The sequence below is a fragment of the Heliangelus exortis genome, chromosome 12, assembly GCF_036169615.1.
Source record: "Heliangelus exortis chromosome 12, bHelExo1.hap1, whole genome shotgun sequence".
Lineage (NCBI taxonomy): Eukaryota > Metazoa > Chordata > Aves > Apodiformes > Trochilidae > Heliangelus > Heliangelus exortis.
Window position 1 is genome coordinate 7657091 of NC_092433.1, and position 16230 is coordinate 7673320.

The window sequence follows — 16230 nt, forward strand, 5'->3', positions numbered from 1 at the left end:
AAATTGAAAACTGCTCAGTAGCCCATTGCCTGAACTTTCAAGCCTGTGCAACTGAGTAATTACTATGATTAAACAAATAAAGGCTCAGGAAGAAGTGGCTTGCAAAGAGCAAGTCATCACTGCACAACTGGGGCAGAAGTTATTAAGCTGTGGCAGAATCCAGCCAAGATCTGTGAATTGCTGTTGACCTCCTCAGTACTGCAGAGACCGATTTGAAGCCCCAGGAGCTCACTGTCTAACACCTTTTCTTCTCTTTAGTTGTAATATTGTTATCTGCTGCTTCTTGTACCTTAGGCTTACTGCAAAGCATTCTTATCACTGTCTTTATTTGTTTACAACTAATTAATATCCAAAGAATCATTCACTGCAGGTGGTTGAAACATAATTGCCATGTTCTATTTTTTATATTTTGTTGCCACAGGTAATCTGGAGCAAGCAAATGAAGAACTTAGAGCGGTTATAAAGAAAATATGGAAGAAAACAAGCATGAAATTACTTGATCAAATTGTCCCTCCGGCTGGCGGTCAGTCTGATAAACTTTGCAATATGCTGTTCACTGTGCAGTTTGGTCTTTCTAGATTGTTAGGAAACAAAGAAATAAAACTACTAAGTTTTGCAATTATAATGTCATTGAAGGACAGCAAATGGTAATAATAAAATTATAGAGAAAGTTATATCCCATTAAAATAGATAATACATAAAGGACTGAGCAGTACAACTTAGAACAAAAAGAAAGGGAAAGCTTACACTTATTTTCTCGCTTGAGAAAATACCTTGTTAGACCTAAACGTAGTCTTGATTTCTACTCATTCAGCAAAATAAACTAAACTTTGTTTGATTTCCACACATTGAGCTAAATAACATGTTTTTGTACTAATTAAGCTTGACAATGTACACTACATTATAGCTTATAACCTTGTATATGTTGAATACTACTGGGAGAAAACTAAAAAAACTGAATTGCCATCTTAAAAATATTTCTTTCTAAATTAATAAAGCAAGAAGTTAAATTATCTCGGTTACAGTAGTTTAAATAACAGCAGTTCTACAGTCAACAAATAATGGAAATGGTTCAGATTTATGCCAGTATGAATGAGATTTGAATATGGCCCATGTGAAGAAATATCTAAATTCTAACAACACCAATACATTTGCTAGAACTACAAGGCACGTGTGTTAGTTGTTCCTACGTGCCATAAAATGATGTCAGATACTTGTTATTTCTCTTTAAATATATATATTTCAATATATATATTTAGCCTTTTTCAATATATACATTTTTATTAATATGCTGTAGTGTAGGATTAGGTGATTGTTTTTTACTTGCTTTTTCAAGTTTTAAAGGTGCAGGATCTGTTGTGCTGTCACCCACACCCAGGATATATTTTTCTAGACATCCAATACCTAGGTCCATCGTAATCATCTGGTATTTCTTGTAGTTTATTGTACTTTTATAGTGTTACGGCAGCTTTCAAGACTGATCAGACTCAGGTCTGGAAGCAGACTCAAGATCCCAGGCCCGGTGGTGGAGGCTGATCCCTTTCTGAAGGTGATGCTCTCAGTCTCTGGGGGAGGAAGAGCATGCTGGCTGCACTGCTGTTCAGCATGACCCCAGGAGCAGCATTAGCTTTGTCGCTGGAGGGAGCCACTTGCTATTGGTGTGGTGGCTGCCAGAAGATAGTGGGAATGAAGGCAAAAATCTAGCAAAATTGACTATCCAAAGGGGAACTGATACTGCACATTTAAAACAACTTTTTGTGTTCTACTTTTGTTTTTAGCCTTACACTTAAGTGCTTGCATGGCATAGATGAATTGCTTTGTTATTGTTGTAACTATGTGCTTGAGCTTTTTCTGCAGCCTCTGTTCCTTTCAACTATGAGTCTTCCCGAATATTCTGAAGCAATTCTGTTTTAGGGTGGTGGCATGGAATTAGTGTTGCCTCTTGCCAACTTTATTCCCCTACATTTTTTAATTGAAATAGAGATGCATGCTTCAGAATAGCGAGCTATGCCTGCCTAAATCAACCTGACAAAGAATCTGTAAAGATTACATTCCTAGAACTAATCTTCCATAGTAACTCACTCTTAACTTCAGCTTCATTTCATTGCTGAATATAAGCTGTATATTTATTTTCAGCTATACTAAAATTAATCGCTAATATTTATGCTGCAAAAGTAGCTCTTCAGTGTAGCTAGAAGGCTGTAAACCTGAATCACTGCTTGACTGATAGGAAACAGTATGGCTTCTGCAGCCCAGTATGAATAAGAACATATTGGGAAGTCTTTAAGATTTAAGAATTCTTTATCTCAGTTTGGCTTGTTTCTCTGCAGACCTCTCTGTTATGGCTTACCTAAAAATCAAAAATGTTGTGGTCCACCTAGAAAAAAGAGGAATACAGCTATTTTACATTCATATGACATAGGAGCGTAAAGTAGCTTAGTAAAAATTTAGGAGAAATTAGGTACTATTGATGTGTAATATTCAACAGAAAATTGTATATGACAATAATACCAGTGACATCTGATAATAATATGCTAGGAGATAGAAGCTTCTATTCAATACAAATCAACAAAGCATCCTAATTCTGTGTTAAAATCACTTGCATTTAAAAGTATTGAATGCTCTAGTTTGTGTTTTGCTCCAGTACTGCCTTTGCTGGTGTCACTGAATGCTAAATGCTTCGAGTGCTCATGGCCACATCTCCAGCACACGCACAGAACAAGCATTTGCAGAGAAGAATGACAATATCAGTGTAGCATTTTTTCCTGAATTATAAATAGATGCAGTAGAAATTATCAGTTAGTTAATTATGGGTACTGGATTAATAAGTTGTAATTTAATTAAACTGCTAGCAGTTAGGAACACATTTGCAGTACAGAAAAATGAAATTGTTCTATGGCATAGAATGTCACTCCAATGCCTGACCGTATGTATGAGTTAATACTATTAGGAGACAAGAGAATAAGAGAAATGCAGCTCACTAAAGATTCACCTGTATGCTCCCCAGCCTCCACCCGCAAGCCCTTTTAATCCTGCCTAATACTTTTTGTCCTCTTCCAAAATCTTTCTGCTGAAATGATTCTTTTTGCTGCCATTAAGTGTAGTTACAGATTTGTCTATTCTGTGATCAGTAATGCTTAGCTGCCTCCCTATACCCGTCCATATCTGGCTATATGTATGTTACTCAAAAAAAACAATGTCAAGGATGGCCCTTGGCCAGGCTTCATTTTGTTGTGTGCACGTGTCTGCAGTACAACTGACTGTGCCTGTGAAGTACACACAGGGTTTGTCATGCACTCTTCAGCAAACTGGTAATGCATTCAGCTAATATGCTTATAAAACCTTGGTGCATGTCCAGAATGATGAATAAAGGCCCTTTATTTCTGCATACGGGCTTTGCAGGTGGTGTTATCTCAGGTACAGTCAGTAGTCATGCAATGTCATAGCCTGACTTGAAATATGCTCTAAGTGCAACCCATAGCAGTATATGTTTGAGCAAGTCTGTTACTTTTATGTGCTTGTTCTTTCTAGGAGCCATTTGCTCTATCACTTCCTTAAAAGTTCTATTTGAATACTTGAAACAAAAGAGCATAAAGGATGGGGAAAGGCTTATCTGGGCAGTGTGACCAAGGCTACACTGCAGATCAATAGATTCAGCTAAACTCAGGAAGGCCAGTTTAGATCAGATGCTTTACAAGAGATCTTTTCCTAATAGAAAACACCGTTAGCCTCCTGGGGAGCTGCCATTGGAGATTGCAGATGAACATCAAAGCAAATGTTCACAAGAAGTTTAGAAATTAGATTTGTGGAGTCAATTAAACAGCTTTTTACTGTTGAGACTGAATCTGTAGACTGGTGAGCTTTTCTTGTGAGCTATGGAGTTCCTGCTCTTTCCTTATTAGCAGGAACTGGAGGTAATTAGACCTTTGAAGAGGTATCAATATTTGGCAGAGCAGGCTCTTTAATATACCAAGATATTTCCTGAAACAGACTGGTCTCCCAACCAAGGTACTTTTAAAGCAATTATTATCATTTTTGTTTGCTTTGATATGTTTGAAGGTAAATAAAATGCTGGGAGAATGCATGCCTGGTGCATTTGTCACCAAAGTTAAAACCTGTTGTACTTTCTCACATACATAGAGCCCACTTCAGATGTTATAATGTGAGGAGCTTATTTTGGATGGTAGAGGAATCATTTTAAGACAAATTTTGTCACAGAGAAAAAAATGAATTTAAGAAGTATTGTATATTAATTGGATTTCCCCATCCTTTTTATTGATGTGAGAGCAAGTCATGAAAAGAAGAAAGTTCATTAAATGTAATTAGCAGTAGCTGCCATATTAGAAATACTACCATTACTGAGATACATTGGGATGTATTACTATTGCTAAAACAAAGGCACATGGAGGCTATTTTTCAATCAAATGTCAATGTACAACATTACAGTCTATGACAACCAATTAGAGAATTTACTTCACAATATGCTCATATGTTAAAAAAACCACAAAACAAAATGAAAAACCAAACTGAAGTCTAGCCTAAAGCTCCACTAGAAAATTAAAATATGGAGAAAACAAATGACATAAAACTGAAAAAATAATCCCAAAACATACTGTCTAACAAAAGTGTGTTAAAACGTGTCTGGGCACAGTAGATTTTCCATGTTTAGTCAAGTCACAGCTGTACTGAGTAACCCAGATCCTGAGATGTGTAAAGCACCTGTCTGTGCCAGCAAGGCCACTGAAATGATGGGAACTTCCTGCCCACCAGGATGTGGGCCCTAACAGTGGGGAGAAGTGATACCTAGAACATACCAGCCCTCCTTTATGTATGGAAGTAGCCAATTAGCAACCGTGTTGCAAAAAGCTATCTCAAGATTCTGAAAAAAATCAAGAGATTAGGCAACACAGCAGAAATAGTAGTGCCAGGTAACTCGAGAGGGGGAAAAAAGTGTGAAAACAAAGGCAATGTTTTTAATAGAAAACTATTTCTAGTTTTCTGGCAAGCATTACTCTTCAAGAGATCAAACTTTGACAGCTTAATTATTCAATGAGACTCATAAACCAGGCACATATATTCTATGAATCTGGCAATTTTGGTATCCTCACAAGGTACCTCCCTTTGAACTTAAAAAAATTTGAAATTTGGATTTTGTTCACAACAGTGACTCTGTAAAAATGCTAGCCTTTACAGCACTTGTGTTTGCACATTGTTTGAATTCTGATAAATTCAATGATGGATGTGAGAGCTGATACATTGCAATGATGTGGTTTCATGCTCAGTATTCTCACCATCACTTATCTGGAAGGTGGCTAAGGACCACATCTTTGCTTAAACAAGAGCCTCATATAAAATATGTGAAATTGTCACCTCTGTGGGATTACCTCAGATTCCAGCATCTTATAGGGTGACAAGATAGCAGAAGATAAAGCCCAACATGAGCATTTGGGTACAAAATTCAACCTAGAAGGTGTTCAGCTATTGTAGTGAGAGCATGACAACAAATTGAAAAATGTGTGTAATGAAGCAGGCTGTAAAGATTTCAAAGTTCTGCAATCAAAACAGTGATTTATGGATACGTTGACTAAGCTAATTTAGTTTAGCACTGAAAAAAAAAACCAAACACCTTGAAAGCAGGACATTGTTTTGTTTTTTGGTTGGTTTTGGTTTTTGAGAGTCACTTTTTTGAATGCAGGTATATGTAAGCCATTGTACCTTTTATTTTGTCCCATTTATTCCAAGTAATTAAAGCCAGTTGTTCAGCTTCTATGTGTATACAAACATGTTTTATGATTTTGTTAGAAACTTACACAGACTTACTTGGAAGTACGTGAGATTTGGTAAAGTATTGTGTTTTCTTTTTTATAAAGGATGAGTTCACTTAACTGACTGAGCCTAAACTGCTTGCTAAAACATTGCTTTTAAGCTAGTTACAGGTTTCATAGTTGTAAGCTGAAAGCACAGTACTTATTGCACCCATCACATTTTTCCCCTCAAATCCAATATAAGTGTACAGGCTATTGATAAATGTGCTGACTTGGGAGAGATCTGTCTGGTCTGTTCATTTAGATGATGAGGTAACCGTGGGGAAGTTCTATGCCACCTTCCTGATACAGGACTACTTTAGGAAATTCAAGAAACGTAAAGAACAAGGACTGGTGGGGAAATATCCTGCGAAGAATACCACGATTGCTCTGCAGGTGATTCTGTTTTTACATTTTTAACTAACCATTTTGTGAGCTTACTTGAAATAGCAGGTAGATGAATATTGATGGTTGTGAAGTGCTGCAAGGATTTTATTTAGCTGGGACGCTTTTGGCCCTTATTCGTCAGAAAAGTAAAACATAATCCTGCTATTCTGTCTGTAACAAGGTAAGTGCAAAAACTTATTCTCTGTGGATTACTAAAAACAGTAGCAATGGTTATGAAATTGCTTTGCAAGTCTAGCTGCTATCTCACAGTCTAAAGTTGCTGTTGTAAAATCAGGTAACTGAAGCTGAGCTGTCATTTCTGTTCTTTGTTTTGCTTTAACTGTGCAATTTCTTGTGTTCCTACAATGCAATAAGCCATTTTTGGGAAAACTTCCTAATATGCATTATGTATATAGTAAAGAGGTTTTTATGTTGTAACATTTTTCTATGAATCCTGGTGCAATACCCTCCTATCAGTATTTGTTAACATCTGTAAATTTTCAATTTCACATTCATCAATATCTTTCATAGGAATTAATATTAACATACTACATTAGTGTCATATACTTTTGTCTCTTTCTTAAAACAAGGTGTCAGGTGGAAACCAGGATAATAGATTTGACTGTCTGTCTCTTAGGGGCCCTGCAGAAGTCCATAGAGTAGATGTGATCTTAGAATACATTCTGAAAACTTCTGTCCAATGATGCCCTTTGTATTATGAACTTTAAAACAGGCAAATGGAAGCCTGTCCTTAAATAATTCCAGACATCATACCCTGCACTGTTTTTATTGGACTGGGACTCTCTGAATTTCAGTTAAGGCTGAGTAGATTCCTAAAAACTGTGAAGATATTTGATGCTTCTGACAGCTTTTTATTCTGATACCAAAATTCAGGAATATGTTGCAAAAATCCCTTTCTCAAAGGGAGTAAATGGTTAAACTGATTCAGATAGTGTTTTCTTTGTTAAAATCCTACTGGTTTGTACCTTGATCTAGCACACTGACCTTTGCTGTCTTAAGTGGGTAATTTAGAGTTTGACTTTTTTGGTTGTTTTTTTTCTTTGGGAACGGGGGGGAGGGTTGAGTTTGGTTGTGGGGCAGTTTACAATTGTTTTGTTCAATACTTTTGAAGATACTGAAAGGAAGAAACATGTAACTGTCAGATGGCCTAAGGCACTGCTTCTTCCAGCAGTTATGTCTTCTTATTCATTTTCAGCTACACCTTTGGTTATATTCTAGGTTATTAAGTTGGATGCCTTGCTTTCAGCAAGAACTGTTTAAAACATTTACTTTTCATGATGCTGTTTCTGATAGTCTGACTTAAGTTAACATAGGCAGAAAAATGAAGTGCAATAATTTAAGAACTTTGACATGCAAGGTAAGTTGTAGAATTGCAAAATCTTCACAATATTACAACTAAAATTCAAAATAATAAAAAGTTGTGTTTTCACCAAGGAAAGCACTTAAAAAAAACCCTAGCATTAAATGTAAGGAGTCATCTACACCATCAGTAGCTAGTTGAAGAAAATTGTATAACACAGGACAAAACTCCTTGGCCTCAGGAAAGTCCAACAAGGTTTTCTGAGGGTTTGTATTTGTCATGTTAATAAGTCCTGTTTCGACAAGGGTGGTTATAAATCTCCCCTTGAAAGCTACATTATATAGCTAAATGTGTGTGTGTAATAATACAGTTCTTAGGAGATGCTGTCTTTAGAGAAGCATAAGAAGGATTTAATTTCAAAGTTAAATAAAAAGCTAGGGGTTTTTTTGTTGTTGTTAGATCAAGAACTTTTGACAGAAGATTTAGTAACTAAAACCAGTGCCACCCTATTCTGAATGTCATTTTTATAATTTGCAAAATCACTAGGTAATATTCTATGTGTGTAGTTATATTGCATTTGAGATGTTTTTCCCACAATTTGCAGCCAGATTACAACAGCAAAATTTACTCTGTCAGCCTATTATCCCACTTAAAACATTTGTTAGAGTATATTTGTCAGTAAAATACTCCTTAATTTCAAGAAACTTCTATCATTCTTTGACTTTTGGAGAATGCAAGGAATGTATTTTTTCCCTACTTTTAAAGAATTCTTTGTTAAACACAGGTTTTCAAAAGCAGCTTTGAGTTAAGGGATGGTTCAATGGCTTCAGAAAATAATTAATAGGGTTCACAGGCTTTCTGAATTACTGTTTTACTTAACTCTGCTCTCCTAGACACACACCTTTTACATTCTTAACTACTTCTAGAGTTACAATGCAAACTATTTCAAATTTCCTTTCAGCTGTTTGAAAAATTAAGTTTGAAAGTTTGAAAAAACTTTCCTATTGCTTTACATACTTTACTGTATTCCTCTAAAAACAAATACAAAATCATAACTTGCAATGCACATGAACAACCTAGGCCTGATGGTATTTAGGTCTCTCACATCAGTGATGAGCATGAACAGGGAATCATGCTGAGGGAATCCTCTTAGCTGCTGCTTCTCTGATGTCAAAGACATCAAGAGATGCAATATATATATATTTAAAAAAAAAAAAAAAAAAGAGAGAAAAGAGAAAATAAGGTGAGTTATTTTCGCCTCTAAGGTTCTGAGAGTTTTATAGGTACTGGAGAATTACTCTGTCTTTCTGACAAAAAAGTGAAAGCAGTTCTTTAAGAGATTTGCACCTGATTCTGCTTTTACTTTGAAATGAGCTGCATTGTTTTGCAGTGCTTTTAAAACTGCTGTCTCTGTCCTTTTGAAACTGTTGAACAAAAGGATGTTATAGCTTGCCTTGGTCAGTGAGAAATATTTAACAAGTTTGAATACATCTGAAGCTGATGTTGTATTCACTAAGAGGAAAACTAACACAGCTTTAAAAACATCTGTTAGGAAGATTTCTTTTTTCCTCTTCCATTTCCCTTTAGCTTGCTTGAATTTCCCTAATTATCATTAATGTGATAAAATTAATTTCATAGAAATGCCTCTTTCTCTATGCAGGTGGCTCTTTTGCAGTGTAATGGTAGTGTAGCAATATAAAAGAAAAACTGGATGTGATGGGTGGCCAGCCATTTACTTCTGTAAGAGATTTTATTCAACCTTGTTCAGCATTTATCAGACATACAGGCACACACAGCAGTGTGAGGAGTGGCTGTGTCTGCCCCTCAGGGCAGAAGCTGTAAGATCAGCAGCTTCTGCATTAACACCAGAATCAGTCCAGGATACTTTTCTTTGTCAGTAAGACTGAGAGTTTGAACACATCAAACAATGAAAAATGCACCCTTTGCCTGAATTTTATTTGATTGCATGAGACCAAAACTTGTGTACTGAGTCAAGAGAATGTCACTGGCAGCCCCCTCAGCATTTGGGGCCAGAACCTCTACCCAGCTGTATTAAAGAAAACATCTGATACTGGCTTTGAACAATGTTCAAGGGTTAATCAATAAACTACCAGGCTGAGACAGCTGGGTAGAACAGAGTTCCCTACAATACTAGACCTGCTTTGTGAGTGCCAGAGCATGCAGCAGGCAGAAATTCCCCTTCTTACTCCATAGTAATTGAATTCAGGGTGATTTTTGTTCTGCATAGCTCATATTTTCCTGAAGGATGCAGCATTTGCTTTTAGCTTAACATGGGCTGCTGTTTGGGTGCACGTAATCAGAGACAAGAAAAAATCTGAGAAAGTGAAGTCTTGGGAGATTATCTGCTCAGTCTATTCAGTAAAGTCTTTTTGCTGTGAAGTTTCAAATTCTTCCTCAGTCAGAAAAGGACACTAGAAATTAAAACCATTAGCAGTTTGTCAAAGCTTGTGTATTGTCACCAAAATCAGCAATTAAATTATTGCAACAGTCTGTCTACTACAGACCAAGAGGTTTTACTCCTTGGGAAGGCAAGAAGAGGAAGTAATTCTGAAGTGATAGGTGACTGGTTAGCTATCTACTGCCAAAGGTGGGTTATATATGCTCCTAGGACATGAGACAAAAATATCTTTAGGGCTACATTGTTCACAGTGCCTTTCTTATGGTATTGACAGATATTTAAGCAGTGAGAACAAATATATTCTGGGTGAAATCAGGAAAAATTGTATTTGTAGCAGTAGTTTAGGAGATGTCTTTTTTTAGTGATGGAAATTTGTATTGACCCAAACAGCAGTCACATTGCTTGTAAAATAAATGTTAAGTGAAGCTTGAACAAGTTTAATTACTTTTGTCTAGTACTCAGTGTGAATGAATTAATTCTACACTATTTTTCCTATGTGAAAGCACTTACTGTAAGCTATTAACATTTGCATCTATACTTCACATTTATTTAAATATAACCCTCTTTGGCAATATGTATAAATAAAAATTAAAGGATATTTCCATTCACAAGTACACAAAAGCACTGATTATCAGAAACATGTTCCAGATTAAAATAATTGTTTTTTTCTCTCTTTGCAAATTTTATAAGAGATATCAGCCCTGCAGTAAACAGAAGAAAAGAACTCTCCAGTAGACACCAGCTGAGGGGTTAATATGTTGCTCGAGTTCAATTTGATTGTGCTTCCATGTTCATGTTGTGTTCACAGGAAGGCTTAGCTTGAAGGGAGTCTGGGTTTGCCTGAAAGCACAGAGCTTTCTGTAGTTGTAGAGCAGTGCACTCAGCTTCAGCGTTAGAAGATGGGCTCTATGAAGATGAATAACACTGGGGAATTGAGACTTGACTACTATGTCTCTTATGTTCACTGCTATAGTGTAGGTCTATTCAGTTATTTTTCTGCATGTTTGTTTTTGTATTGTAGTCGTTGTTAATCTCAGCTTGTTGTTGTGTGAAAATGTCAGTGCAGCTTTGAGGGTTTTGTTCTTTTCTGTTTGCTATAAAGTAAGGATGCTCAGGATGTAAAAATGTGATGGTTTATATTAATATTTTGAGAGTCATAGGCTTTCAGTATTCTGAAGCTCTGAAGACTTAAGTATTTAGAATCTATGTTTATGCTTTATTTCAGATGCTGTGAGTTTTTACAGCAATATACTTTAAGTATCCATCACACTTCTAAAATCCATAAAGTGAAGCTTATCTGTCTCTTTTCTATTTCCTGGTACCAGTATAAGATGCTTTAAAAGAGGAAGCATTATTTTCTGTGACTAGATATAGTGTAGGTGATAGTGATTCTGATAATTTATATAAGGATATTGTGTTTGCAGTTGTTCAACTAAGCTTAAACTGCAACTATATGTAGGTTGCTCCATACCTGAAAGTGGATGTTAGCTGAGTTTAGATACAGAAAAGGTTATCTTTTTGTAGTTCCAGTGTTTGTAAGAATTGAAATGTTTTTTCTAAAAATCTAGAATCCTGCATTGTACACAGATTTCTTAATATAAGACATACATCCAGATTGGTGTTACTGTTTTACAAATAATGTAGATTGAAAAATTTATTAAAAAACTATTTGGCATATGTTAAAAGTAATCTTCTGAAAATCTTTATCTAATGTTTTAATGTTTAGCTTAACTTTTAAATGTTTTTATGTTTTGGTGTGAGGAGCTTTTCAAGCATCTTTAAGCTAATCTCTCTCTAAACAACTAATTCAGAAATACAGTTATTAGTCATATGACATTTTTTCTCACCGAGGGACTCCTACAGTTCTATTATTTCAGCATTTGAAAGCACATTTGTGTCATTTCAGTGATGTGCCACAGACAGGGGGATCATTAATTGTCTCTTGAGATGCTATTTAGGAAACAGCACTGGTTTATTAGTGCCTTGTGCCATCTTGAAAACATTGCAGGTGCTGTTATGGCTCATAAAGCACAGCTGCACAGAATTACCATGTTAATTTGAAGTCATCTTGTGCACTTACAGGAAAGCCTATTTAAAGACATGCTTGGGTTTATTATGCAATTATGTTGTTCAGCACACTGTGTGTCACTGGTTTGCTAACTGATGGCTAATGTCTCATCTTCCTCATGCTGACAAGGAAAAAATTAAACAACAAAAGCATCAAAAATTAGATTTTGGGGAGAAGGTGTATGGATAAGAACTAACTTCTTTTGCAAACTTCCAGTGAAATCTCTAGAATAGACTTAAAGGCAGGACATAGTTCCTCTACTTCAAAGAAACAACAAAACATAAAAACCTGAGCAGAAACAACAGATGTCCTCTTGCATAACAATATGAATAATTCAGTGAGGCAGGTTTGATCAGTATTATCCCTATAGAAATGGTGCCTAGACCTATCCCTTGCAAGTTTTTTTCTGTTCTGTTACACTCTTTGATCTTCCAGTGTCCCTGATGAAAAAAAGTCATATAAGGAATGTAAAGAGCATTTAGCTGTGATTTTCTTACTTCAGCTCTCACAAACCATGCTCAGAGACAGTGAGGAAGTTCTATAAAGCACTCAAATTTGACTTTTTTGTTTTGTTTTGTTTTTTTAAGTCATTATAGTATGCTGCTTCAGGAATATGGATAGTCTTGAATCTTCATGTGTAAATTACACCACGTAAAATGAGGCAGTACTTGACTGTAGTCTTTTAAATTACAGAGGTCACAATTGTTTTGGTAGTTCTGTTAGAGAAAATAACTGGAGGAATATTTTAATTCTTGCTTGTAGAACCTGTGGCTTCTGTACTGGATCTGAGTGAATAAGGCCGATGGGTTGAGTTTAACTTGTTTTATGTATGGTGATCCCCGTTTTAGTCTTCCACTGCTGCAAGTGTCACTTGCAGAATGTCTGTTAAATAAAAATTAATATTGCTGAAGAGAGAGATTATAAAAGCTGCCTGCTTTCTCTTGAGTAAAGGATGAGTAATTCAGGAAGAAGTAAACCAGAAGGCATTTGGAAACGTAATCCAAATTAAATCACTATTGAATATATTGCTGCCAAACTTGTGGCTTTTCTCAACTTTTAGGCATGTATTTGTTGGATTTTGTCAGTATTTTGCAGACAGGAATATAGACTAGCAGGTTTTGCCAGGGTTAAACTGTTTAATACTGATGTCAAGAATGTGTTGTGTTCACAGGAAGTCTGAGCTTGAAGGAGTCTGTGTTTGACTGAAAGCACAGAGCTTTTGTGTAGTTATAGAGCAGTGAACTCAGCTTCAGTATTGGAAGATGGGTTCTGCAAAGATGAAAAACATTGGGGAATTGAGACTTGACTGCTGTGTCTCATGTTCACTGCTATAGTGTAGGTCTGTTCAGTTTTGGATTTTTTTTTTCTCTTTTTAGTTTGCTATTAAGTAACAAGGTAGTGAGTGGGAAATCTAAGTGACTGTTCTTGTGGACTGGATAATCAAAATATAATAGTAATCCTCTTCTAAAAAAATACTTCCCATGACTCTGCCAAAGAAATAGAATCCTGTGGTCTTCTACTTTGAAACCTGTACCTTAAAGTGTTAATTTTCCTTCCCTTTAGCATCTTACAAAATTACATTTGCAAACTTGCTAAGGTCTTGACTATGCAATTAGCTTAAGAAGTGGGAGAAAACACAATGAATTCATGAAATGTAGATCAACTCACTAGTAAGTGATTTTTAGAGCCTTGTTCAATTATAGCATAACTTCCAAAGTTCAGCCCTTGGGAAGGAAATATAATTGCCCAATACATGTAGCTAATATGATTAGTCAAGCTCTGTTTTCAGGAAGTCAAATACTGGTATGAGTGAAACCTGAAGAGAAGCCTATAGAAAATCTCCCCCATTACATAGGAAGCTTTTTCATTCATCCCTTTCTGGGTACTCATCACCCAAACTGCATAAATGCCACTTTCCTCCCCAGCAAACCATTTCTGTTTTTAGCTGAAATCTGACTGCAAGGCTGGTGGTGTAATGCAGAGAATGCGTCTGATAGGCAGTGTAAATGGGACCAAGTCAAGTTTGATGCTCTCTAAGGTCCTTTGGCTCCATCCAGAGCTGTGAAACATGCAAAATTCTCTACACATCTTCATACAACCCCAGAGAAAGTAACATGCAATGTCATACCATAGAAGTACAGCTCTTAAAGGCTGGGACAACTCTCATCTGCATAAAAAAAAAAAAAAAAAAAAAAAAAAAAACGCAGAAAAACAATAAAGCAGCCTTTAAGATCATCATAATTGAGTGAAGTACTGTGCATGATTATTAGTAGCTTAAGTATAGTGTTAGTAAAGGGCTAAACAAATAGATCATCTATTTGTTCTGGACCCGAGATGATAAAAAGAGCTGGGAAGAACAAGGTTGCATCTTTTTGTTTTGGAGGTTTTTTTGGGTTTTGCCTTGGACTATGACAGCCAGACTTAAAACAATAAAAAGAGATCCTTTTTGAAGCAAGACAGGTCTGGACATAAGTACTAAAATCTTGGCCCTGAGTATAATGTCTGTTTCCTCTTTGATGTGCAGGTCTGTCCTTGGCAGCTTCAGCACTATTTCTTTTCCTAAAGGCTGCATGTGGCAGCAGGGTTGAGAGGACTATGAACCAATACATGCTGACTTCCATGTTACTGTAGATAGACAGTTTTCTTTCTTAAACTAAAGCTTTATATCAAATATCTGCATATCACAGTGAAGTGCAGATGAGCTGTAATTATTTCACTGCTTTCATTTCCATCTGAGCTCTGCTAAAACTGCTGTGGCTATAGCAAAGACCTTGTGTTTCCTTTGTGGACACAGGCTGCAAACATGTTTTCAGCATTAGATATACTACATTTCATTGAAATGCATTTTATTATGGTTCTTGCTGATAACTTACACTTTATTTCCAAGATGAGTTTTACTTCTATAGGGCTACATAAACACTAGTGGTCTTTTAGGCAGGATCTACACTGTGATAAGAGACCTGATCACCTCAGCAGGGTTGTACTGGAATATGAGCCTTTGATTAATAACAGTAGTGAGACATATAGTAAAATGAATCCTCCATGGATGTCAGGATAAAAATAATGTTAACTGTCCTTAACAATAAATTTACACACCTGTAATTAAAGAACGAAAAAGAATTTGCATTCCTAATGTATTATGATATTGTCATTGATTTAGGCAGGACTAAGGACACTTCATGATATTGGCCCTGAAATACGCCGAGCTATATCCTGTGACTTGCAAGATGATGAACCAGAGGAAAACAATCCAGAGGAGGAGGAAGATGTTTATAAAGTAATGTCAGAACACAGCTATGTGAATTGTTTTATCTTATGAGATTAAAAAAAAATTATCCCTGAATGTGGAATAGTAATAACAATGATAATGCCCTGAAACCAGAACCATATAAATATTATATAAATCAGTGTATTTATATATACATACATATCTGTATCTACCAGGACACTTGCATCTCATAATAAATTTAGGAAGTTGTTCCTGCAGGGTGATTCTCCTGCCCTTAATTCTTTCTCATTAATTCTTAATTTTTTCTTAAGAAATCCTAAAAAAAGGTAGGAACCTTGCTATTTTGAACTTTGATAGTGGCAAAGTTAAACTGGAAGTGTCTTAACCTATTCTTTGGTAGACAGGGAGAAGAGAATTAAATTCTGTGCAGCCAAACCACAACAGACACAGAGCTGCATATTTTAAATGAATGTTTAGAGTTACACACAAGTGAACCAAATATGAATGTCAGTTCCAGTTTCCTCTGAGGAATATCAAGAACAAAACAAACAAAAAGTTTTCTTTTTATATGCTATAGATATTCCATCTAATGAACACACAGAGTTGGTATTATAACCTGGAGTGATCTGAAAGCCATTTGTCACACAGCAAGAAAGCTTATTTTTTCACATGCATTTCAGAAGCAGCAGATGTAAAGCATGCTTCTGCAGTAACTGTGTCAGAAGCTGCATAGCTTGCTATTGTCCTTCCCCAAAAAAGGAGGATGTGGCACTGGAGACAGTGCTGCAGCTATCATCAGTAGATGCATTTCTCTGCCAACCATCATTACCTCCTGTCTTCTCTAGATTGAGCTTCAAGACAGACTGCTGTCATCCAAGATACACACCTGGCTAGACAGGGAGGCTACATAATCTGGGTCAGATGTAAAAGAGAGCTGCATGTTTTAGTCATAATGTAGCACTTCATTCTCTCACTGTCCATTACACTCCTCAGGGCTGATAA

At 36.1% G+C, this 16230-nt stretch overlaps 1 protein-coding gene across 18 annotated transcripts in view; it reads left to right on the forward strand.

Annotated features, from left to right (window-relative positions):
- The window catches only part of CACNA1D (calcium voltage-gated channel subunit alpha1 D), a 164881-nt gene that overhangs the window by 139080 nt on the left and 9571 nt on the right, over positions 1-16230 (forward strand). For 17 of the 18 annotated variants that reach the window (XM_071755807.1, XM_071755816.1, XM_071755808.1 and 14 more), the window contains 3 exons: positions 422-523; positions 6070-6200; positions 15160-15276. In XM_071755807.1, coding sequence (XP_071611908.1) covers positions 422-523; positions 6070-6200; positions 15160-15276 — 350 coding nt within the window. Of the gene's footprint in view, positions 1-421; positions 524-6069; positions 6201-15159; positions 15277-16073; positions 16145-16230 lie in introns of all 18 variants that reach the window. The other variant, XM_071755822.1, reaches the window with a different exon arrangement.